At 44.6% G+C, this 25,034-nt stretch overlaps 2 protein-coding genes across 3 annotated transcripts in view; both read right to left on the reverse strand.

The window, feature by feature from the left end:
* Nucleotides 1-13,763, reverse strand: part of LOC135214955 (uncharacterized) — a 99,581-nt gene extending 85,818 nt beyond the window's left edge. Inside the window, exon 1 of one of the 2 annotated variants that reach the window (XM_064249447.1) lies at nucleotides 13,655-13,763. In XM_064249447.1, the coding sequence (XP_064105517.1) occupies nucleotides 13,655-13,657 (3 nt within the window). In that variant the 5' untranslated portion in view covers nucleotides 13,658-13,763. Of the gene's footprint in view, nucleotides 1-336; nucleotides 394-13,654 lie in introns of those variants that run through there. The other variant, XM_064249446.1, reaches the window with a different exon arrangement.
* Nucleotides 13,764-14,455: 692 nt separating this feature from the next.
* LOC135214957 (hornerin-like) lies at nucleotides 14,456-24,671 on the reverse strand. Its single transcript, XM_064249448.1, has 7 exons — nucleotides 24,316-24,671; nucleotides 20,982-21,067; nucleotides 17,443-20,724; nucleotides 17,040-17,165; nucleotides 15,573-16,613; nucleotides 14,836-15,055; nucleotides 14,456-14,679 (listed from the first exon to the last, which is right to left on the reverse strand). Exons 1-7 carry the CDS (start codon nucleotides 24,371-24,373, stop codon nucleotides 14,534-14,536), a joined length of 4,959 nt encoding a protein of 1,652 aa, XP_064105518.1. The 5' UTR covers nucleotides 24,374-24,671; the 3' UTR covers nucleotides 14,456-14,533.
* Nucleotides 24,672-25,034: the final 363 nt, after the last annotated feature.

Here is a 25,034-nt window from a genome sequence, read left to right on the forward strand (position 1 = left end):
TTCTGTATTGAAGCATTCAACCTATTTTTATCTGCTCTGGGAAGCAGGCGCCATTTTGATTTGATGCTTCCTCTCACCTCAATTGACGACTGCCTGCAGGCAGAATCAATCCATCAGACCATCACAAAAATTGACAAGATTGAGAATGAGGTCATTTTACCTAAAGGATCTGGATAAAGAAATTTTTTTGGAATACAGGGTATTTTGCAATGCATTTCATCGTCAGATGAATTAAGGTCATTGCAAGGCATTCATGAAATCTACTTGGGCATAGGGGAAAATAAAAAGTTGGAGCTTTATCCAAGTGTTGCGCAAGCATATCAAATTGGTGCTAACCTCACTCCAGTGTAATGTCATCTTGCTCATGTGAGAGGCCATTCTCTTCCCAAGTTACCTCAAGTTTGATAAGAGCTCCTTGAGGAGCATGATGAGTCAAGACTTGCACAAGTGATATGGTTTTAGCAGTTCAAGCCAAAAAACTAGGCCTACAGTCGCAAGATCTTCAGAACGTAGTAGACACTGGAACACTGCCTCCATTGACGTTAGGTGAAGATGGTATATTTCTTCGCATACTTATGAATGATTTATTTATGATTTCTCATCTGAAATTTTGCAATAATATTTACAATTTATTTGTGTGTATCAGCAGCAAGTTCGGTGTGCAACTGTAATTTGTGGATGTGCATAGAAAACTTTGGCAACATCGTAATTATGTTCGTCATAACAGGGAAATTAGAACAATTTTTCTATATGCTATGAAATTACTCCACAATCTCCAGTATATCTTCCCTGTCAACAGGCCTGGCCCCCTTAAATTTTGCCATAGCCACGGTCTAGATATCTGGACCGTGGCCATAGCATAACGACCCTGTCCTACGTAGTTTGGTTTTCCGCCATCATTGTCAACCAAGTCCAGTGATATTTGTATTTCTTTTCATTCATTATCTTCGTGACTTTACGTTGCACAGTTTATGATGCCAGAAAAGGACATAAGAATTCTTTCAGACAAAATAGAATCAAATTCGGCAGGTAAGCAAGGCATAATGAGTTTTATTTACCCATCCCAATTTGACGTCTTGTTAGCAGTAGATAGTACGCTTCCTTTTTAGCTACCTATCCTGCTAGTATAGGGGGATGCACCGCAGTGGATCCATCGTCATCTCGTGGATCAGCCTTATTCACTCGATATTTAATTGGTGAAACAAGAATACGATTACATTTTTAAGCATACCATTCAAAAGATTGAAGTTTCGTAAACATAATGTGATATATGAAAGCCCCATACGAACTAAAATAGGCATGTGAGGTCTTCGTAAAATATGTTTTCAAGCCGGTTTGAAATCCAATATGGCGTCCGCCGATTGAGGTGCCTTTCGTAACCGCTAAGGATCCAACATCTTTCCCAGCCTTCTCAGCACTCATTTGAACATTGTTAGCGTATATACGTAACGTTTATTGATCTTACTCAAGATTGCAGTTGTAATCAGCACAATAAAACAACATTTTGTTGCCTATATCAGTGAAAGTATGAAACTTGTTATTCCCGGGGTCATGGGTTGAACTGAAATTCATTTTGAGCTTGTAATCGGTGGTTTTAACCTTACTGCCATCTCAACTGAAACTCCACAGTGCTTATTTGATTGTAATTATACACATTTTGGTCTTAATTCACTCCAAATTGCACTTGAACTACGTTTGCGGTTCCTGGTTTCCAAGCGCTCACTCCACAAACACAGTTGTGGGCAGCACACGAGTACACGGTTTATGAGGTGCAAAGCTTTATTCCCTTAATTGTTTACTTTAGTTATTATTTAGTTTAACTTTACTTTGTTACTTCAAAATGTTTATTTAATTCATGTCTATTATCCCTTTTTAGCAACCAAATTAACCCCGAAAACTTACAGATATTTTAAAAGTAGATACGAGGAGACGGCGGCAAAATGACAAACAATAGAAGAGCGCGAACAATGCCGTAGGCACTGTTCACAGCAAAACTGTTGATATTTGAGTCAAGAATCTACTGGTTACTTATTCAGCAACGAATATTTTCAAATTAATAATCATGAATATGTAAAAAATTTATGCAATTCATGACCTTATACTGCCATTTAACTATTTATTTAAATAATTATCTAGTGCACTCTTCTTCCACCAAAACATCGTAGTTTCCTTGGAATTGGATAAGCCGTGGTTGGTGTCGTTGTTGACGATTGTTTTCTATGCCACCAATGTTTCCGTTTTCGACGTATAAAAGGATTGTTAGAGTTGTTTATCTAAATACATTTTGTCAAAAATGGGTTCTCAACAGAACTTCCAAAAGGCCAGAGTATGGTAGATTGGTGTTTGCAAGAAAATTAAGTTTGGTAGACTAGGGCAGCGTATAGTAGCAGTATGTCAAAATAATCGTCATCTCCAACGCTGTCAGGGAGGGCTAAACATAATCATTTTTTTTAATGGGTGGGCATGATATATATATATTATCTATATATATATATATATAAATATATATATATATATATATAGTATATATATATATATATATATATATAGATATATATATTTTTTTGGTCATCACATATGAAATATCATATGTGTATATACACTTGTTTCTCCAGCTCTATGTTTAATTTATCAATAATTGTTTATGCATGCCATATTTTAGTGGATATTTTTTTAAATCTTTTTTTAGAAGTCTGTACAAGTCTCCCGCTGCATCGCACTGCGATAATGCGAATGATTTTGGACATCTGAGTTTGTCTTCAAAATATCTCATATTCGTAGGTGTACAATTGTTCATTGTTCAACCCGAATTAACAGATGTGTCAAAAGACATCGCCTACTCTCCGACCTGACAGCTCTACTTCCAAATGTTCAGCCCATGAGAAGCAGTTCTTCAGGCGGCTTTCCCCTGTGTTTTCATTACTGAAGAACGCCCCGCTTTCATTGCAACTACGACTTCTCACCGGACAGCAATGAAATAGCGGTTAGCGTTTTCAGTCATTTGTAAGCACAGGTTATGAATCTTGAGAATCCTCTCGATTCGTCTGTGAAGACGTAGGTTGCATTCAATATCTACCTTCGTCTTCAACGGTTCATAGTGTTGTTTCTCCTTAGCTGAGATTCAACAACTATGAGATGTTTTGCCTTCAGGGACCCTCGGTCTCTAGAAGGCAATTGACTTTCGCCTGTTGGGCACATGCCTTAAGAGAATCATCACCATCGTTGTCCGGCATTGGTGACAAACAAATACATTATTTGTTTGGTCTCTCAGCATAACCCTTTAAAGGCGAAGGTCACGTGACTTACTCGGATGCTTGGACAACTTGCCTCCTACCGAACGCAGTCAGTCGGCAGCTGTCAGAGCGCCCGAGTCAGTTACGAACTACGCTGTTGACTTAGTTCGGTTGTTACAGAGCAATCATTACTTCGTTTTAATAGCTTGTCACAGTACCCATACCATCGACAACCACCATGGAGTGTCGGTGTCCTATCCACTACCGAGAACTTCGCTGCATGGGGATAGGAGGATGCGAGAGACTTCGTGGCAAACGGACAGACCAGTATGGGTACTGGACATCACCGAAGTAGAGAAGAGGGATAGGTCATGCGACTATTCCCTTCTTTTCCTCTGAGGAACTGCATGACTTCTCCTGCGAAGTCAAGCATCCAGGGGATGGGGATCCGTGACGCTCGATTTCGTACCGAACTTCGTAGCGAAGACTCAGAACCCTTCGGTCCCTGACGATTGGTTCGAGTTGTTCACAATCCCCTCCCTAATGGACTTCACCGCCTTCGATGCGAAGGAGATGCTGCCTTGTCCGCAAGAACTTCTCCGTGGCGCAGGTACTGAAGGCAGGGGTCTGGTCCAACCAGACCACATGCTCCTCCTTCTACCTTCGGGATATTGCCCACAGGTCCTTGGATCTTTTTCCTTGGGACCTGTGGTGGCTGCTCAACACGTTGTGTAGCGAACCCAGACCCTCGCAGGCTGAACAGCATCGAGTCCTGGTGTGACCGTAAGAATGGATGAGTGAATGAGAGTGTGACTGGCTCCTCTTCCCATCTTTTTCTTCCCCTCTACCTGTGGTTAGAGGGACACGGTCGTCACCTGCTGGATAAGGACAAGATGCAGGTGAGCTACTCAACAGAGCCCCATCTTATCCCTTTCACTAGGGATAGGAGCGTATATCCACCACTTCCTCCAACAAGGGGGAGGAAGTGGATGCCAGCTTGAGACAACCCATACTTTATGTTGCCTCTTGCAAACAGGGACAAGTTCTTGCTTGCTGGTACGAAGAGATACGCTTGCCTCTCTCTTAGTACTCGGCCCAGAGGTCTGACCATTGATCCTGCGGTGCACACCCCGATCAATCGGACAGAGGCTTAGATCCCTCCCTCGCTCTTACGACCAGGGAGGCATTCCAGGGATGGACGAACACCAGTCTGTTCATCAAAGACTCAGATTCCTCCCACCAAGAAGTGAGTCTTCCTATTGTTAAAGGACCGATGGTTTGTATTACGTATCGGAACAAATGACAATTTGTCGAAAATTGCATTTTTCCTAACTATACAAACCTGAGGTCCTTTACATATAGTCCCTCCTCATGCCACCCCTCACTCTGCGTATTTTGCATGGGCCAAAAGCAAAAGTGATTTGTTTACCTCCCAGTCGCGCGGCGTGCGACTGTCGGACAAGCAGTTAACTACCGTTCTCCCCTTGTTCGAAGCTTACGACCGTTACAGCTGCCGCTAGCTACTTCCTATTGTTAAAGGACCTCAGGTTTGTATAGTTAGGAAAAATGCAATTTTCGACAAATTGTCATTTCGGCAGTTGGCGGTCAGCTTGACTGCGAGGAGAGGAGCCACTTTGCTGTCGGCTGCGTTGGTGGATGGACGTGTTGCTCGCCTCTCTACTCGCTTCTTGTCATATGCTTTGTTTGCTTCACTGCTTGAAGGCCCTTCTTTTTTTCTTTCTCTTTCACTGTGTGTATTTGTGCAAGGATATATGTAAGTACGTGTGTGTTTTTGTATACAATACAGCGAATTGTGTGATTTTTGAGATTCGAAATGGAATCCCAAGAGCCGGAGAGACCCCCTCGCCCGCCCATCAGTCGCAGATTGTGCCCTGGCATGGAGGGCCGTAAGTGTGGGGCCTTTCGATCATCTGTTGAGGTTGACCCTCATGAGTTTTGTACTCGGTGTAAAGGGCAGGAATGCTCTCGCACCAAGACGTGATGTATGTGTTTTTTGGTCGGAGGAGCAGTGGGAGTGCTATGGGGGGAGGAAGAAGCCGCGTAAGGTGGCCAAGGAGTCGTCGTAGGGTTCTCTGGCTATGCCCTTGGTTACGGACACGTCGTCTTCTTTTCTCCCTCCATCTCAGCTCCCTCGTATGGCACCTTCTCCTCTCTCGATCAGTCGAGCATGGTGGGGGGGGGCGAGATACCCCAACATCCAGTTGTACTTGGGGTCCTCTGTTCGCTCGGGGTGGAAACTGTCCCCCCCAGGTGAGGGGAGACCCCCCACTAACTCACTCTACTTTTCCTTCCTCAGATCTGCTTGCCACGGGGGACGATCTTGGACGGGCCTGGTACTCGCTGGGGCTTCGAGGGACACCGACAGTTCAGGGGCTGCTGAGTCACCTGGTGAGAGGGGCCATGCTGGTAACGCACGGCCTGACCACCACAACTACGACAACGGTGTCCACGCCTGGCTACGCTGCTCCGCCGTACCTGATGTACACCCAGCACGTAACCATGGTGACCCCTACAGCTGCTGTGCAGGCGCCGCTGCTGGAGGTTATGATAGCCGCTGTGATGCTGCCACCTGGTTTTGCCACTCATGCTGCAGCCCTGGAATTCCAGTGTCCCAAGAGCTTTCCCCTGGACCTGCCTCCTGTGCAGAGGATGCCGCTGGTTCCTGCCCCGCCTCCTGTTCCTGAGTATGCTGCTGCTCCAGTTCTGGTACCAGTTCCTGCCACCGTCGTTCCTGCCGTGGTGTTGCTGCTCCCACCCCCAGGTCCTTCCGGACAGGTGCAGTCGGGCCCTGTTGCTTCGGCAACTGCCCCGGCTCCGTCCTGGATGGAAAACCTGACGGTGGTGCTGAGGAAGCTGACGAAGAAGAAGAATAGGAAGGTGTCGTCTTTCTCTTCATCATCGTCGTCGTCTGCCGCCGCTTCCCCTTCAACTTCTAAGGCCCCACAGCCGAAGAAGAAGAAGGTTGTCTCCTCCCCCCCCTAAGAAGGCTCGTCCTGAGACTTCTAAGGGTCCGTCCCACTCCGGTAGGACGGTTGGGACTTCTGCCGGTCCTCCTGTTCCTTCGGGAACGGGGCCCATCTCTCCTTCCGCAAGGAAGAAGAAGAAGGGGACCGTCTTCTTCTTCCTCTCCTGGCGCCAGAGGTTCTGCCTCGACGCCAGGTACTGTCCCAGCCTTTCGTTCACGAGAGATACAGAGTGTACAGCCAAGACCCACGCAACTGAGTCCACTCGGCGCCAGAATCCAGGCACGGAGCGGAACACTGGCCGTGGTCGCTCAGGCGACTCCCACCAGACCAGCTATCGCTCTCGCGGCAGTACGCTGGTACCCAGGGTTGACGCGACGGTCCCAGACAGGTCGCGGGCTGAGGCGAGGAAGCGGTCCCCTCGGTCGCCTGAACCAGCCTCGGCTGGTCCAAGCGGCGTGACGCGCCGTGAGGACAGGCCTCGTTCCCACTGCGACAGCGGACTCTGCAGGTCCCCTGACCGCCGCTCCTACCGGGACCAGGCGGAGAGGGGGACCAGCAGCAGCTCTTCTGGCGCTCGGGACTGTCGCTGCTGTTCTCGGTCCAGCCGCTCGACCAGGCCTGCAGCTCGATCGCCACCGCGGGTTGGTGATCGCCTGCACCCCCTCAGCACACCGGTTCTGCCGGTGGGCGTGGGTGGAGCGTCAGGTCTTCCTCTCCAATCCCTTCAACTTCCTTGGGCTTCACCAGGAAGAGCAAGGCGATCAGGAGTGATCGCGAGGGGCGCGCTCCTCGCGATCCCGCCACGATGCCCTATGAACCTGGCACGGTCCTAGGACCGACCAGATCGTATGCGCAAGTGGCAGGAGGAAACCTGGAGGGGTCTGTTGTGGTTCCTCCTGTGGAAGGAGGAGGGTCTCGGGAGGCATTCTCGCTGGATGGGCTTGACGGTCCTCCACAGGATGCAGTCACTCCTGAAATCCAGAGGTCGTTCGCAGAGGTTATTGCGCTGATTCGTCAGCACATCGACCTCGGGGAAGGATCGCCGCTCCCATCTTCCAAGCCCCACATCGGGTCTGGAGTTGTTCTGGGGACCTAAGAAGGAACCCAGGACGACGGTGGGTCTGCCATGATCGGCCTTGGCTGACAGCATACTGAGCCAAGTGGACGCTCTTGTCTCCAGACAGGAGGGTTCGCATCGGTCCGGTAGGTCTTCCGAGCTCCTTCCCCCACCTCTACAGAGGCGCTTCTACGTACCTTCAGAGGACCCTCTGCTGCCCAAACAGGTTACTCCGGAGCTAGCTAGGCTAACTCCGGGGGTGTCTCTGCAGCAGCTCCTGTCGGAGAACCTCTGGTTCTCGCAGCAAGAGGCACTTGCCTTGGAATCTACCGCAATGGCAGCATTCCAAGCAGTCTCCTGGATTGACCTGTGGTCCCTCACAGTGTCGAAAGTCGCGGCCTCCTTGGGGAACATTACTTCTGAAGGGGACCCGGCTTTTGTGAGATTGTGCCAGTCTGGAGGTAGGCCCATCTCCTACCTGGCCAACCAAACGGCTAACCTGTGGGGCAACCTGGTTCTCTGGTGTAGAGATGCTGTTCTCACCCAGTGACTAGGGCTTTTGGGTGTGAGGCGGCCCTGGGTCTTCGCAACGGACCGGTGCGGAGTTCCTTCTCTCTCTTCCCCAGAGAGATGGTGGCTGCTGCGGTGGAACAGCGGCATACTGACGACAGTGACCGTCACGTCCACCAGGCAGTCTCCAAGGTGGCTGCGCAACCTCGGACGACTGCGGCTAAGCCCAAGAGTTTAGCTAGCGCTTCCTCTGCTGCAAAGACGATTGCCTCGTCGAAGCCGAGAGGAAAGACTGTCTTCGACTTCTGCTGTAAGGAGTGATCACAACCAGCCCTCCTCCTAGTCCTTCTCTCGAGGAGGATCTGGGAAGAAGTCGAAGAGAGGAGGGAAACGCTAGGGACGGCGTTCCCCCTCACCTGCTGCCGGAAGTGGGGAGGTGCCTGGCGAGCCATTGGGCAACATGGCAGCACTACGGAGCAGAGATCTGGATAGTGAACGTCCTTCAGGAGGGATATTTACTACCCTTCGAGTCTCGGCCACCCCTCACCTCCAACCCGGTTCATCTGCAAACCTAAGTTCCTGGCTCGACCAAGGACATGATGCTTCGGCAGGAAGTAGAAGCCATGCTGAGCAAACGTGCTGTGGAGATCGTATGGGATCAGTTGCCGGGCTTCTACAGTCAACTTTTCCTGGTGGAGAAGTCCTCTGGGGCTGCGCCCGGTGATAAATCTCTCTCTCTTGAACCGATTTGTTTGCCAGACTCGGTTCACAATGGAAACAGCACGCTCAGTGCTCGATTCCATCAGGGAAAACGACTTCATGCTTTTGGTGGGTCTGAAGGATGTGTATTTCCAGATACCCATCCATCAATCCTCCAGGAAGTACCTCCGCTTCATCCTCGATGGGACGGTGTACCAGTTCAGGGCACTTTGTTTCAGTCTCTCAACCGCCCCACAGGTGTTCACGTGAGTGTTCACGCTGATGTCGGCTTGGGCCCACTCGGTAAGGATACGTCTTCTGAGGTACCTTGACGATTGGTTAGTCCTGGCGAGTTCCCGCTTGCAGTTGCTGCAGGACAGAGGGCGACTCCTCGAATTCTGCCACGATCTGGGGATCGTAGTGGATTACGAGAAGTCAGACCTCGAGCCCAAGCAGAGGATGAAGTACCTGGGCATGCTGATCGACACGGTAGCAGGGCGAGTCTTCCCCTCAGATTCGCGGATCAGCAGGTTCAGGAAGGCAGCAAGACAGTTCCTGTCTCTACAGGAGTAACCAGCTCAGCAGTGGCAGGTCGTGATCGGTCACCTGTCATCTCTCGAGAAGCTAGTCCCTCACGGGCGTCTTCACCTGCGGTCTCTTCAGTGGAGACTAAAGGAGAGTTGGTCACAGGCAAGAGACCCTCCTTTCTTCCCCATGTCCCTCCCAGAGGAGGTGAGGCAGGACCTAGCCTGGTGGCTGGACGACAGGAACCTCGTAAGATGAGTGTCTCTTCGCACTCCCCCCCCCGGGAGATGTTGCTGTTCTCAGACGCATCGACTGAGGGATGGGGCGCACACCTGGAGGAGTTGCTGACTGCAGGCTCGTGGGACCATCGCGACAAGCACCTTCACATCAACGTCCTGGAGCTCAAGGCAGCATTCCTCGCTCTCCAAGAGTTCCGGGACCGTCTGGTGGGACACTCGGTGGTGTTGATGAGCGACAACACTACGGTAGTGGAGTATGTCAACAAGCAGGGGGGCCTAGTGTCCCTCCCACTGCACCAGTTGACGTTGCAGGTGCACAAGTTGGCCGTGGCACAATCAGTAGAGCTATTGGCCCGCTACATTCCAGGCAAGAGGAATGTGGTAGCCGACAAGCTCAGCCGTCGGGATCAGGTGATAGGAACCAAATGGTCCCTTCATCCAGACGTGGTGGAAAGGCTCTTCAACCTGTGGGGGCGTCCAGTCGTGGATCTGTTCGCCACCCGGTACAACAGAAAACTCCAGGTTTTCTACTCGGTTGTGCCGGACCCATGGGCAGCTGCAGAGGACGCTCTTCAAGATCCGTGGGACAACCTCTTCCTTTACGCCTTCCCCCTGTTCTGTCTGATTCGCAAAGTGTTCAGCAGGGCGCTGATCACCGCGAACCTTCGGATGATCCTGGTGGCACCCAAACGGCTTGAGATTCCCCCCTGGCACAACCTCCTGTGCCAGCCACACGTAGAACGGTACCACCGGTCCGTCAAGTTCCTGTGTCTTCACGGCTGGCTGTTATCCACCATCTGTTGCAAGCGAGAGGCTTTTCTCGCAGTGCAGCAACAGAGATGGCTAGATACCTCAGACAGGTAGCGGATTTCTTCGTCTTCCTTCGCCGAGAGAAGCTCCTCTCCGTCTCCGCAGTTAAAGGATACATAGCCGCCCTGGCCTTAATCCTTAAACTGCGAGGTGTGGATATCTCCTCTTCTTTCGAGATCTCCCTCCTGATGAAGAACTTCAAGAGGTCTTGCCCACCCAGGGAACTCAGGCCCCCGGGGTGGGATGTGACTCTCGTCCTTAGGAGTTTGACTCGCAGACCCTTCGAGCCACTCCAAGAGTTGTCAGACAGGGATCTGACCCTCAAGACCCTCTTCCTGCTGTCCCTGGCATCGGCGAAGAGAGTAGGGGAACTTCATGGTCTTTCCTTCGACGTCAAGCATTCCAGGGGATGGGGATCCGTGACGCTTGATTTCGTCCCGAACTTCATAGCGAAGACTCAGAATCCTTCAGTCCCTGACGACCGGTTCAAGTCTTTCATGATCCCCTCCCTGAAGGATTTCACCGATAATGATGTGGATGAGATGCTGCTTTGTCCTGTGAGGGCGCTACGGCGCTATCTGAAGAGAACTCGGCACCTCAGGCCTGAGTGTCGACGCCTCTTCGTTAGCACCGGAGTTACCAAGAAAGAAGTTTCCAAGAACACTTTCTTTCTGGCTGCGTGAGGTGATCAGGTGGGCGTACGACGCGGATGGTAGTGACAACACCCGTACCCTTCGTCTGAGAGCCCACGATGTCAGAGGTGTTGGCCCAACCCTTGTGTTCCGCAAGAACTTCTCTGTGGTGCAGGTTCTGAAGACAGGGGTTTGGGCCAACCAGACCAGCTTCACTTCATTCTACCTTAGGGATATCACCCACAGGTCCTTGGACACTTTTTCCTTGGGACCCGTGGTGGCTGCTCAACAAGTTGTGTAGTCTTCCCAGCACCCGAGCGGACAGAACAGCATCGCATCCTTGTGTGACTGCGTGAATGGACGAGTGAAAGAGAGTGTGACTGGCTTCTCTTCCTCCTTTGTTCTTCTCTTCTACCTGTGGGCAGAGGGCTGCGGTCGTCACTATGCTGAACAGGAGGCCGATGCAGGTAAGCTACACAACTGAGCTCCATCCTATCCCTTTCAGTTGGGATAGGAGTGTTTATCCGCCACTCCCCAACAAGGGGGGGAGTGGAAGCCAACAAGAGACAAACCCATGACTTCATTTTTGCTCTTGAAGTAGGAACTAGTTCTTGCCTTTTGCTATTTATAAGGGGTACGCTTGCCTCCCTCTTATAAATTTGGTCCAGAATACTGACCACTGATCCTGCGGTGCACACCCCGATCAGCTGGGCAGAGGCTGGAATCCCTCCCTCTGCTCTTACGACCAGGGAGGGAACCAAGGTAGGACGAACACCAGTCTTTTCATAAGACTCAGATTCCACCCACCAAGAAGTGAGTCTTCCTAATGTTAAAGGACCGAGGGTTTGTATACGCATCGGAACAAATAACAATTTGTCGGAAATTGTATTTTTCCTAACTATACAAACCTGAGGTCCTTTACATATAGTCCCACCTCATGCCACCTCTCACTCTGCGTTTCCTGGGCCTAAAGCAAAGTGACTCCTCTCCTCGCAGTCGAGCTGACCGCCAACTGCCGAAGCTTACGACCGGTTCAGCTGCCGCTAAGTACCTTCCTATTGTTAAAGGACCTCAGGTTTGTATAGTTAGGAAAAATACAATTTCTGACAAATTGTTATATTTCGGGACAATTGGAAAATAATCCAGGGATTTCCCAGGAAATACAATTGTTTTTTCAGATATATTTTTATATTTTTATTGTTAACCATTCAGTCATTGTTTTACATGGATTAAAAGATAAAATCTTAATGATTGGGATAATAACCCCAACATTAATTTTTACTAGTATTTGATGTAAGAATATCAAGGAACACAACTTTAAGTGAGTTACATTGGCAAATTTTGTGTCATCTGTTAAAACATAAACAACTGATTTGGATTTTTAGTAGGCATGTATTTCTAGGAATACTAAATAGCTTTGCCCAACAACTATGATAATTAAGGATATCATACAGAAAACACTCTGACTCGATTGACACAAGTTAAAATCTGTTTTGAAAGCTGCATCATTGTAATCCATATGTTATAAAATGATAGATATATATATATGTATGTATGTGTATTTGTGTGCAACACATAGTATTTATTAGTAAATGAATATTTTACCATGTTATATCTCTAAAAATATTTGTTCCAACAAAGAAAAATAAAAATCAAATAATTCTGAAGAAGCTTCGATTATGAATAGAGTGGCTTCATGAAAAGATTTATTGAAAAATAAAGCACAAGTTAATATGAAATCTGATGTAAAGGCACATGAATATTGTTAGAGAAATATCATGGCAAAATATTAATTTACTAATAATTATTATGTGCTGCAGTCAGCAGACATGTACAATCAACCCCTGCTATTTGCACTCATGATTCATGGAACTCTGCTATTCGCTGATTTTTCTATGAACCATATATAGCCATTCTTCGGGGAAAATTCGAATATTTGCAGTATCTTGCACTGAGAAATATTCACAAATGACTGTATATTCGTACCAATTTCGTGACTAAATGCACTTTTTGAGATAAACCTGTTAAAACACTCAGGTTTAAGCATTTTTAGTATTTTTTGTGTGTGTTTTAACTAACAAATTAGGAAGTTCTAAGCATTTTTAGAGGGGTTTTGACTATTCTCAGATTTTTGCTATTTGCAGGGCGTGGTAGCTGTGGTCGGTACCCATCCCCCGTGAATATGAGAGTTCTATTGTAGTAATCATATACTATCAATCATACTCACTCATGTCACAATCATGCTCACCTGTAATTGAACATATTTACTTACATTGTGCAATCTAAATTAGACTAGCCTGTAAGAATATCTTAGGCTTACATAGCTAGCCAAGACTTGAGCTGTATTGCATAGTCTGTGGAGGGGGACATAGAAAAATCAGCATTCCTGAAGGCTATGCTAAGTTAAGCTACCTTTGCTAAGCTATGGTAGGCTACCCTTAGTTGTTTGATGATCAACTAGCCAAGACCAAGACTTGAGCTCTGTATTGCATAGACTGTGGAGGGGGACATAGAAAAATCAGCATTCCTGAAGGCTATGCTAAGTTAAGCTACCTTTGCTAAGCTACGGTTAGGCTATGGTAGGCTACCCTTAGCTGTTTGATGATCAACCCTGGTAGATTAGCTAGTTGGTAAAGTTTACTTGTAGACTAGCCTGTAAGAATATCTTAGGCTTACATAGCTAGCCAAGACTTGAGCTCTGTATTGCATAGTCTGTGGAGGGGGACATAGAAAAATCAGCATTCCTGAAGGCTATGCTAAGTTAAGCTACCTTTGCTAAGCTTAGGTTAGGCTATGGTAGGCTACCCTTAGTTGTTTGATGATCAACCCTGGTAGATTAGCTAGTTGGTAAAGTTTACTTGTAGGCTAGCTAGTTGGTACAGTTTACTTTTAAAGCTATAATGTAGTATAAATTTGAAGTACACGGTAAAAATGATAATGGTAAAATTGAAGAATAGCCTACCATCTTTAAGTGTTCTGGCAGATCAAATTCAGCCTAAGTCCTCTGCATACAAAGTTTGAGAACTTATTGATGACATCGTAAATAATATCATAATACTTCATTAACACTCAAAACTACAGCAGGCCTAGGGCTAGCCCTCATGATACTAATATTAATACTGGGCTTATTACTAAAAAATATCATGTGAATAAAACCATCTCATCATCTCCACAAATCTTTAATAAATACCATATTAAATAACACTGTATAATAACTTAGGTAACCGAACCGGTAGTAGGTCCAGATGAGTTTTCTACCATTTCAACACTATATACAGAACGTCACTCTCAATAAACAAGAAATGAGATTGGATATGACCTTATAAATTACAATGCATGAATATAAGACCCTTATTACTTTGCGTCTACTCTGGGATATTTTACAATTGGAAAATACTGTAAAATGAACGGAGGTTCAATTGAAGTCCTTGTCTTTTCTCGATGGCTCCTTTCCATATTGGTAACACTGTATGTAAAGTTGTTTTTTTCTTAATCTATCTGGAAGTAATTTCTCTGCGTTGCCCCTTTTATTTGTATGTTATTGTTCACAGTATTTAATCTTCGCCTTTGAAAATTAATCAAATGGTGTGAAATGGCCTGCGTCACTGGGAAAACGTTTTGTGAAAAATTTCTTGCAAAATAATTTTGTGACGAGCACGCCCTTTCAATGTTAATATATATATTATATATATATATATTATATAGATATCTATATATATATATAGATATAATATATATATATAATATATCTATATATTATATTGTTAAAGGCAAAGAGTCATTTTAAAACACTTTCATGGAGCATTGTAGAGCTACTTCTTCTTCTTCTTCCGTAAATCTTTCAAGCTTCAGGGCTTCTTCTTGTCAAGCATCTCGCCCCAGAATAACCACTCTTGCAAGCACATTCGTGTTTTCCGCCCACAACATTGCAGTTACCCCCGTACCTACAGAATCTTTTGGGACAGTAAGCTTCTTCGCATCGCGTCCCTGAAAGATATTAGTAATTCATTACGCACCCTACTTCATAATTTGAACTTTACCTGTTCACACACAGACTGTTAAGAATATTCAACATTCATAAAACGTTAGCACCTCTCAATGTAAAAAAAAAAAAATGGAAAAAGACAAGTCACATAGGCATACCTTTGAATCCGAAGGGACAGACACAGAGCGGTCCTCTTAGTCCTGCGATGCAAGTGCTTCCGTTCACACATGGATTAGGGTCACATACCCCTGTGGTGTCTCCTTTAACGGTTACTCTGGCTCCGTACCCTGTGGCATCCTCATGAGATGACGAAGAGGATGCAGAAGATGCGCTCACATAGGATGTGCGAGCAGACTGTAGAGCTTCGGCACCTGTGATCTGAAAAGGGAGTTACTCTTGAGCCTTTGGTACCAGGAGAATAAGTCAACATTTTTTGTCTAATTGCTAGAGGGATTTATACTTGATACTTGGAAGCTGAGATGTTTCCAAGGAGATTTTGTTCGAACTTTCTTTCACCAATTTGTAGCATTTGTATAGGTAATTGGCAATAGCCTCTACACTTGCAAGAGAAAAATTGGTATGACAAAGAGCACCTTAATACATTCGTATTGTGTACCAAAATATTGAAACTAAAGTAAGTGTGCCCTGATTTTTTACAAACATGTTTACTAGGTGAAATATGAGGTAAAGAAAAACAAACTAAGAGAATATAAGGTATATGGTTGTGAGTTTGAGTTTTAATGAAAATTTCCCACAAGATTGTTGACCCTGTAGAATGATGAACCAGCCGGTAAATTGCGTTTCCCATGTAATGCATAATTTTATTAGTTACTCTCATTCTCTTGAATGTACTCTATTTTTTCCTATGTTATTACCTATAAATCACAATACTTACTTGTCCTGGAATCCCTGAATATACACGCCTGTTCTCTTGGATCAGTTGTCCATCTCGGAAACTTCTGTCTTCTGCTCGTCCACGAACTAACTGACCATCTTCATAATACTCTTCACGATTCATTTCCCTTCTTTGACTATATCCATCACTGGCTCCATCTCCACCATAAGAAGATGAATACCCAGATGAATAATCTTGAGAGGCTGAGTGAGATGATGAGGATCCATGACTTGAATATCCTGAACCACCTCCCATAAGGACGCAAGTGAGGCATCCTGAGTTGCCTGTGGAAGATCTCTGTGATGCCTCATAGTGTCTAGAAGAGGACTCCCTGCTTGAAGAATCAAGACTTGGCGAAGCACCAAAGACTGTTGTTGTAGCTCTTCCAGAATGGCCAGAAGCAGAACCCCCAGCAAGCAGTGAGGAACTTACAGAAGAACCAGAGCTTTCATGGGTGGAAGAACCAATGACTGTAGTTGCAGCTCTTCCAGAATGACCAGAAGCAGAGCCTCCAGTATGCAATGTGGAACCAAGAGACGAACCAGAACTCTCATGGGAGGATGTACCAAAAACTGTAGTAGTAGCCTCGCTAGATGATGAACCTCCAGTAAGCAATGTAGAACCCACAGAAGAACCAGATCCTCTAAGAGGGGAAGTACCAAAGATAGTAGTTGTAGCTCCTCCTGAGTGACTCAAAGATGAACCTCCAGTAAGTAATGATGAACCAAGAGCAGAACCAGAGCTTTCATGAGTTCTAGAACTTTCTTGAACAACTGAAGATGAAGAACCTTCGTAAGACCCACCAACGTGTGATGAGGAGGAAGATGGTGAAGATGATGATGGTCCTCCATACGATCCACCATAGTGGGAATCGTACGATCCACTTGCAGAAGCTCCTGATGATTTGCCATGAGATGACTCTGATACTGTCCTTAGGCTACTTCCAGACATCATGTCGTGTAGAGCATCATGATAGCCTGTTGATCCTCTTGATTCTTTCTCATCCAGTTCAGTCCTGTTTTCATAGACCAGAGAACCATCCTGAGTAGAATGAAAAAGAATATATGTAAGTGAACAGTTAATTCTTGAATGAACAATTCAGTTCTGCTTTTTGCACTTGATTGAGGAGCAATTTTCATCGCTCACCAGAATTAATAGTTCCTTTCCAAAGAAATTTAATTGCAAATGTATACATAAACCTTATTATATTGATTGTAAAATTCTTACTTGACTTCAGTATCTGTATCTTATATTACCAAGATCATCTGTTGAAGCAAATGTAAAGTTTTCTTTTAGAAAAGAAGCAACGACTGGCTGAAGTATTTGTTGTGCTTTCAAAAATACACATAATTTCTATACAAAATAAAAAAAAATTATTTTCACACACCTCACTATGACAAGAGGCAGCTGGTATGATGCTAAAGAAAGTTTTCAAAAGCTCTAATGAGGCGTTTCTGTTTATCATACCTGGTAACGGCGTTCATGATGAAGATCATAAACAGGTTGGCCATTGATGTATTCCTGTTGTCGTCGAGTTTCTTGGCGACGAGTCGTGTACACAGGTTTAGTGACAACTCTTGAAGTATCAGCCACCTAATTACAAAGACAGACAAAAAATGAGAAATTTAACATAACAAGGTCTGAGGAATATCTCTCTAAAGCAACTTTTGTTTTTCAAAGCTCATCAGTATAATGTAGTTGACATGAATAGCCTTGAATAATTATTGAGGAATGTTCACTGCTTTTTTCATCTACTTTTATAAGATTATAATAATGTTTCAGTATATATTCTTCAGTATGGTAGGAACAGTTGCAACAAGAATTAAAAAAATGGTCTGTTAGTAGTCTTTTGATGAACTTAAATACTCACACGTCGTGTTTCGGATGATTGCCCGACACTTCCTGGCCTGCTTTCTGAAGTGACATGTTGTTGCATATGCTGTGATTGCCTGACTTCATGTCGATTTGCAGTTTCTGAATAACCTCCGGCATACCCGACACCAAGCTGAGCCCCACCCTCAGCTGACACCCCAAGATCATCTTCATCTTTCTCAGTTCTGTTTTCATGGACAAGTTGGCCATCTTCAAATCGCCTTTCATGATGTAAATCATATATCTGCTGCCCATTCACAAACTTTTTCTCTTGTCTCACCTCATGGCGCTGTGAATAGCTTTCAGGTTCATAGCTGCCTTGTGCAAGGCTTAATTGGTGTATTCCATATTTCTGAAGTTCTGCTGGGGTTAGTTCATCGACACCTTGTTCTGTAACATTTTCATGAACTAGATTCCCATTTTCATAAATGCGCTCATAATGAGTAATGCCAACCAATTGGCCATTAATGTACCTTTTGCTGGTGCGGATTTCTGAGCGTCTGGATGAAGTCTGAGAGGAACCAGCAACACAACCACTAATTTGTGTGCAATCTGATGTCAGTGATGAGCCTGAAGTAACTGCAGGTTGTTGTCCACCAATTAACGTAGAATGTCTCCTGGTTTCATTGTATCGATAATGATGAGATCCTGAGGTTGCAGGATAGACTCTGCGTGAATCATCAACTGTGGAAGTACGGGAATAATCACGACGAGTGTGATCGATGGGAGACGCAGGCTGAGAAACAGGGGTTCCATAGATGGTGTGAGTTCTGTTGTAAAGATATGATGAATGGGAATACCCGGAAGCTCTATCTGAGCTCCTTGCAGCAGAGTCACCACTACCATCACCAGAGTAGGGGGAACCAGAATCTTTAGGTTCATCAAGATCTTGACCAACTGAGTCACCTGAATAATCTTCATGGAGGTCACTGCTATCAGTTCCATCATCAGCTGGTTGTGGTACAGGGTAAGAAGTTTCTATTTCATTTTCTACAAGAGGTATTTGAGGCGATTCATCATCTAAGGGGCTTATATCATAACGCTCTTTGTCATAATAATCTCCTTCTCCATGACTTGAGTATGGCCCACTGATAACTCCAGGAATGCCTACTGGTCTATGTCCAGTACTGGATGAAGTATCTCTGCTGGCATGTTGCGCTCTAGAGTGAGAAGAAACATGATCTTCATGTTGAGGTGCATATCCTCCTCGTCCATAAGCAGAAGAATGCTCCTCTGTACTGTGTACTCGAGAGTCTTGACTATAACGGGTATGTCCACCTGAGGGGGCGCCAGACTGGGGGGATGAAGAAAGATCTATTGTAACTGTTCGAGCTCCCCCCCCAGTTCTTGGTACTGATGAATCTCTATCAGCATGACTAGTATATTGGGTTTCAGAGTGACCTCTTTGACTGTATGAATGATCAGATGTTCCTGGTCTAGATGGTTGATCATAATCTCTAGAGGATTCTCTACCTATTGTGTTCGTGTCCACATGTCCAGTATACGTATCATCTCGTTCAGAAGATGAGTCAACAGCACTTTGCAACAGGTGTCTTTCTTCCAAATCCTCAGAAGAGGACTCACTTTGACCACCTGTATAAGATCTGCCAGCAGAATGTGAAGATGATGAGTGTCTCTCCTCCGAATAACCTCTTGATCCTGATGACCTGTCTTCATATGATGTGTAGGATGGATGAGAGGATGGATGGCTAGCAGGTGATGGTCTGTAGGATGGTGACCTGTAAGAATCTCCTGAGATTTGTGTTACTGATTCCCCTGCAGATGGCCTATGACCCTGATAGGAAGAGGAAGTATGATAGTTTGCCTCAGAATGTGTTCGGGTAGAACTACCACTCGCTGGTCTATGTGAAGGGTAGGATGATGATGCACTTTCATGAGTTTCCCCATCATAGGTACCATATGAGGTTCCATGACCTGGTGTATAAGGAGATGAGTAGGTAGGAGTTCTGCCCGATGAGTCTTGTACTCGGTGAGATGAGCCTGAAGTTGAAGTGCCAGCTGGATAAAAAGATGAAAAACCATCTGAATCCTGTCTATACTGTACAGAAGAGTCATGAGATGGTCGGTAAGGTGAAGATGCCCTACTTTCATGAGAGTCTTGTTTGGAGTAAGTAGAAGTGCTTGCATATGGTCTGTATGCAGGATAAGTAGAAGAATGATCTCTAGAATCAGGTGTAGCAGGTCTTTGGGGGAAAGATGCACCACTGTCCCTTGAGTAATGGGAGTCTGCTGAGTGTTCCTCGTGGTCTGTCCGGGCTGAACTTCCATAGCTTGGTCTGTAGCGAGAATGAGTTGATTCACTTGATGATCCATATTGTGTGTCAGATGAATCCCAGCTTGACCTCTGACCACTTCCATAATATGGAGATGAAGCAGGATACCAAGGGTTACCACCACTGTAGCTTTCTTGGTAATGATGCCTTCTCTCATGATATCCACCCACAGGCACTCCAGAGAGAGCACCCGTAGAGTCGTACTGATGCTGAAGATCTGAGGTACCAAGTTCATCAGCATCCTTTTCTTCTGTGCTGTTATGTACCAGTCTTCCATCTGCATACTTCCTTTCTTCCTTTTTTACATACACTGGTTTCCCATTAATATAACGAGTCTGTGTGTGAAATTCTGAGCGATGGCTGCTACCACTTGTAGGGAGAAGTGGTTGAGATCCATAAGTGCCCACTTGCCTGTGCAAATCCTCTCGCAGTCTAGCAACTTCAGCATCAAAACTACTAGAAAAGCCATCTGACCCAAGACTTCCAGTACTGTAACCACTTCCATAACCTTGGGACCCATAAGTACGGTTTTCTTGTCTAACTTCCTCAGCCCTCCTTGAAATACCTGGCTGAACACCCCAGTCATAAGTAATACCAGAGGCTTGTCCCCCAGAGATCATCCCAGGTGTCTGGACTACACCAAAATCATCTTCATCTTTTTCTCTTTTTTCCTCGTGGACGAGTTGGCCATCTTGAAATTTACGCTCATGGTGCAGTTCATAGATTGGTTGACCATTGACAAATTTCTGCTCGCTTCTAAATTCCTGGCGAGACGATGTTGAATGAGGAGCCCCATAGGTCGGGTATCCAACAGCTCCAGGCGCAAAAGAACCCCCACTGCTGTGGCTGCTGCTGCTGCTACCACTGCTGCTCCAGTCAGAGGAGCCATAGGTGCCAGTGCTACAGGAGAAGCAATCTCTCCCATATGCTGGGAAGTTAGCATTTCTTTTTCTTGACTCCCGGAAAGAAGTGGAAGCGCCCAATGGCTGGAAAGAAAATTCCGCTGTTGATTACTCTTCTTTTGTGTTACGATATTTATGTGATAGATTCAGTTGTTTATATTAGTACTGATGTGTATCAAAATTCTGTATGGGACTAGACGACGTCATAAGAAAGGCATGTAGGTCAATGATGTTTTTGTTAAAATGATAAATGACGTGTTCATATGAGCGCAATCTTTGATGAGCAAATGTGCTCTTGAGCACACACAGTTATGTATGTAAGTGCACATAATTCTTTTTACCTGACGTCGAAGAACTTCCATAGATGGTCCCAGAGGGTGCTTCACGACGAAAGGAGACTGAACTTGCATGACGTCGTGGTCCGCACCTGTTTGGGAATGTAAGTTTAGTGGCATGTCTTGATTGATTAGTAATCGTTAAAAGACTTTTAATCTCACTTAAACTATATACTTGTTTGGAAGCCTGTTTAATAAACAGGAAAAGCATATGAGTGAAAGACAAATCCATAAATTTTGAAGTCCATAAATTTTGAAGTGTATTCCATAAGGCCTGTCCACACTAGCGGGTATGCCTGTCGGGCACTTTCAGCTGTTTATATTTTTTCCGGTTTCTGAAGCAGTGTTACCAGACAGTCGCATCGTTCTGGCTCCATACTGTCGGTCAGTATGGTGGAAACGGGTTATGGGAACTGTTTGCCCGTCGGGCAGTGCCCGCTAGTGTGGGCAAGTCCTTAGAATGAAGAAAATTCGAGGTGTTAAGCTGAATAGAGCGACAATAACTTTATTTCGCTGTCATCTACGGCTAATACCAATTCACGTCAGATATTTTTTTTGTTTTGTTTTTAGTTGTTGCTTTCAGCATTGATGAAATCACGTGAGAAGGAAAGGCGAAGGATAGTTATAAAAGAACCAGGTACAATATATCAGATGAAAATGATTAGTGATTGCAAAACGAAATTGTTTATATTATGTAGTCGCAATGAAATCACGTACTATTTATGCGTTAGTTAAAGGGGGAGGGGATTGACTGAGCTGTAACAAAAGCCTGCCATAATTAGAAAAATGGAATAAAGAAAACAGCACCACTGCAGCAGAGCTGTGTTGACTATTAAAAAGCATTAGGGCAAGAATAATTAGGAATTAAGTCGGGTAAGCGAGACGAAAGTACAGGGTGTCCATAAAGTCGCAGTACCATTACAAGCAATAAGTACTTTTAATCGTACTGGGAGTTTATGAACACCCTGGTACAATTGCCCTGGAATAACCAAAGTGAGGGGGCCTACGCAGACGTATATAGATTTTATGTGAACACTGTACAATTGCCCTGGAATAACCAACGCAGACGTACATAGATTTTATGTTTCGATTCTGATATTTTGATGTCGGTGTATGTACAACAACTCCCTTGAAACTCTCGGTGTGAAATATGTATCTGAAACCAAGTTTGGGAATATTTAACAGCGATGTGACTTAAATAGTTAAACTGCCCACCAGAAAACACACAAAGGCGCCTCGTAAGAAAACAGACACACTCCTTGAGGGGGTGACACATGGGTCTGAACAAAGAGCGCCTGTTACTAAGTCGTACCTCCCCTTCCCCTCCAAACCGGTTCCCCTCCCTTCCCCATTTGCCCCAAACTCCTGCAAGACTTGCGCATGCTGTCTTGTGATATATTTAACTGCCCGTTTGCGTTTATTTTGTTAAATCTCTCTCTCTCTCTCTCTCCTCTCTTTCCCTCCTCCTCTCCTCTCTCTCTCTCTCTCTCTCTCTCTCTCTCCTGCTCCTAGAGATAAGTGAACACGATGTCTCCTCGGATGGGCTAACAAGTCTTTGCGACGTCCTAATCCTTGTAACTCTCTCTCTCTCTCTCTCTCTCTCTCTCTCTCTTTATCTCTCAAGTACCGTAGAGGGGTGTCTGCATAGTGACAAGCTTATAGCAATTGGTAATACAGAATTAGTGTTACTGCATAAGCTGTTTATGTAAAGTAAGGTTGTTGTTTCAACTAAAGAGCGGATAGATGAAACCATAATGTTGAATAAAGGAAAAATTTTAAATTAAATTTTTTATTATACAAAATAATTCTTTTATTGCAAAATATAAAAAGGACGGGATATAACTGCGAGGAAAATAACGGGATAACTTATTGAAAGTATAAGAGTAACTTATCTACAATTATCAACTCAAAAAATTGTCAGCTACCGATCCTCGAGATGTTAACCTCACAATTATTATATATATATATATATATATATATATATATATATATATAATATATATATATATATATATATATATATATACTGCGACCGATCCTCGAGATGTAACCGAACAATTATTATAGAATATAAAAAAAAAAACTGTCAGCGACCGATCCTCGAGATGTTAACCTCAAAAAGTCTGCTTCCAAAGAACAAATATTGCCAATAAATTGAATAAATTCACACCAAAGGAAGAGCATAGCAGATAGGTTGATTAAATTATTTATTTTTGTCAACTGCATCAGCAATGAGCATGGCCCTCAAAGCCGTTTGCAAGGAGAAATTAATGAAGTTTCTTTGGAAAATGAACAAATATTAGAAACAGTCGAAAGATCGTTAATGGGGATAAAAGTTTGTGAAATTAGGTACGAGTCAAACCAAGACATTGATTTGCCGCGTCTGAAGTAGCATTCTGATTGTTAAGTAGCACTTATGAAGCAGCTTGGCAAAACCAGTAATTTAAAAGTATTTCGATTAAGTAGCAACTGGATCTTATCGTAAAGTAGCGCTTTAAAGTTGCAGTGAAAAGTAGGATTTGAGGGTATCAGTTTAAAGGAACACATTGGAGTAGCGTTGTAAAGCCAGCAATTTAAAAGTATTACGACAAAGTAGCAACAGGACTGTATCGTAAAGTAAAGTTTTAAAGTAACAGCTAAAAGCAGAATTTCATAATAGCAATGCAAAGTTGCACTTTGAAGTAACGTTATAACAGCTAAAAGTAGAATTTCAGAATAGCAATGCAAAGTTGCACTTTGAAGTAGCGTTATAAACCAGCATTTAAAGTATTACGACAAAGTAGCAACAGGACTGTATCGTAAGTAAACGTTTTAAAGTAGCGGTTAAAAGCAAGATTTTACGGTGGCAATTTACAGATGCTTTAAGTAGCATAACAGTGTCTTTGAAATCCACGAGCCATGACGGTCCTAACACAGAAGCTTTTAGAGTTCGAGAATTCAGAACTCCTCCTCCTCCTCCTCCTCCTCCTCCTCCTCCTCCTACCGTTCATATGGAATATGGTTATGGAAAATCAAATATTATCAATCGTCCAAAATTATAGTAAATTGTTAAAATATTTGTTTATGGTCTTGGTTACTTTAATAATAATAATAATAATAATAATAATAATAATAGATATACGAAGAAAGAATAAGGGTAGTAAATACCACAAAACTAACACAAAAATCATATGAATACTAGTGATAAGAGACTGAAAGCTAATATTAATGGTAATGATAGTAATAACAGTGATACCAAGGGGACAAAGATCATTATGAAGACATAAATATGTTGCACAAAAAATATTGCATAGAATATAATTTTCGTAGTTTCGTTTGACAACAAAATACTTTTCCTTACCCAGACTCGATGTTGCCAGGAGAGCCATGAACAAAGTCCCCACGTAAGTCGTCCTCATCTTGGCACTTTTCTCTTGACACTGACAACTTAAAACAATTTATCTCTTCTTTTTAAAAAGTCTCTTTTCTCTCTCCCCCTCTCCCTCTCTCTCGGATGTTAGCAACACAGCTGTGGCGACAGCAACTCGTGAATCTCGGATTCGACGTCCCCTAGAGCATCGCCATGATAATTCGCCTGGCTAGCCAGAGCTTGCGATGGGGTGTGTGGCACTGTCAAAGGTCGAGCGAGAGTGCCTATATATGCCCGACGGCCAGTGCCCGGGCAGCGTAGGAGCTCGAGTAGGAGTAAAGGATAGAGGTCACCTTGTCTGGTATTTATATGTGTCCCTCGGGCTGCTTCGACGACTGTGCTGCGTAGGATAGTAAGCCTGAAAGGGTAGGAGGTCCCCGAGTTTCTGGATCAGCTTTTTAAACAGTAGAATATCGTACGTTCGGAATGTTTGTCCTCGGCATAACGCAACGAAGATCATTGAGAAATACGATGTAGAGAAGATAGAGGGCTGTTTTGATCTCTTCGGTAAATGGAAGACCAGCAAAGGAAAGTGAATTTGCACCCCGCCACTAAGGCAAAGCGTCGAACAGGCCAGTTACGAGGGCTCTAATGTTACGAGTTGTGTCATCCACTTTCTGAGAACACGCCCAGCTTTGTTGAATCGTCTC

This window comes from Macrobrachium nipponense, chromosome 46 (genome assembly GCF_015104395.2).
Source record: "Macrobrachium nipponense isolate FS-2020 chromosome 46, ASM1510439v2, whole genome shotgun sequence".
Lineage (NCBI taxonomy): Eukaryota > Metazoa > Arthropoda > Malacostraca > Decapoda > Palaemonidae > Macrobrachium > Macrobrachium nipponense.

Bases quoted from the DNA above. Each gene is read 5' to 3' on its own strand.
- LOC135214957 (XM_064249448.1), bottom strand. From the start codon at position 24,373: ATGAGGACGACTTACGTGGGGACTTTGTTCATGGCTCTCCTGGCAACA. The intron at 17,166-17,442 runs GTGAGTATTTAA...CTTTGTAATTAG, and splicing joins AATCATCCGAAACACGACGT to GTGGCTGATACTTCAAGAGT. The intron at 16,614-17,039 runs GTATGATAAACA...CATTCTACTCAG, and splicing joins ATCATGAACGCCGTTACCAG to GATGGTTCTCTGGTCTATGA.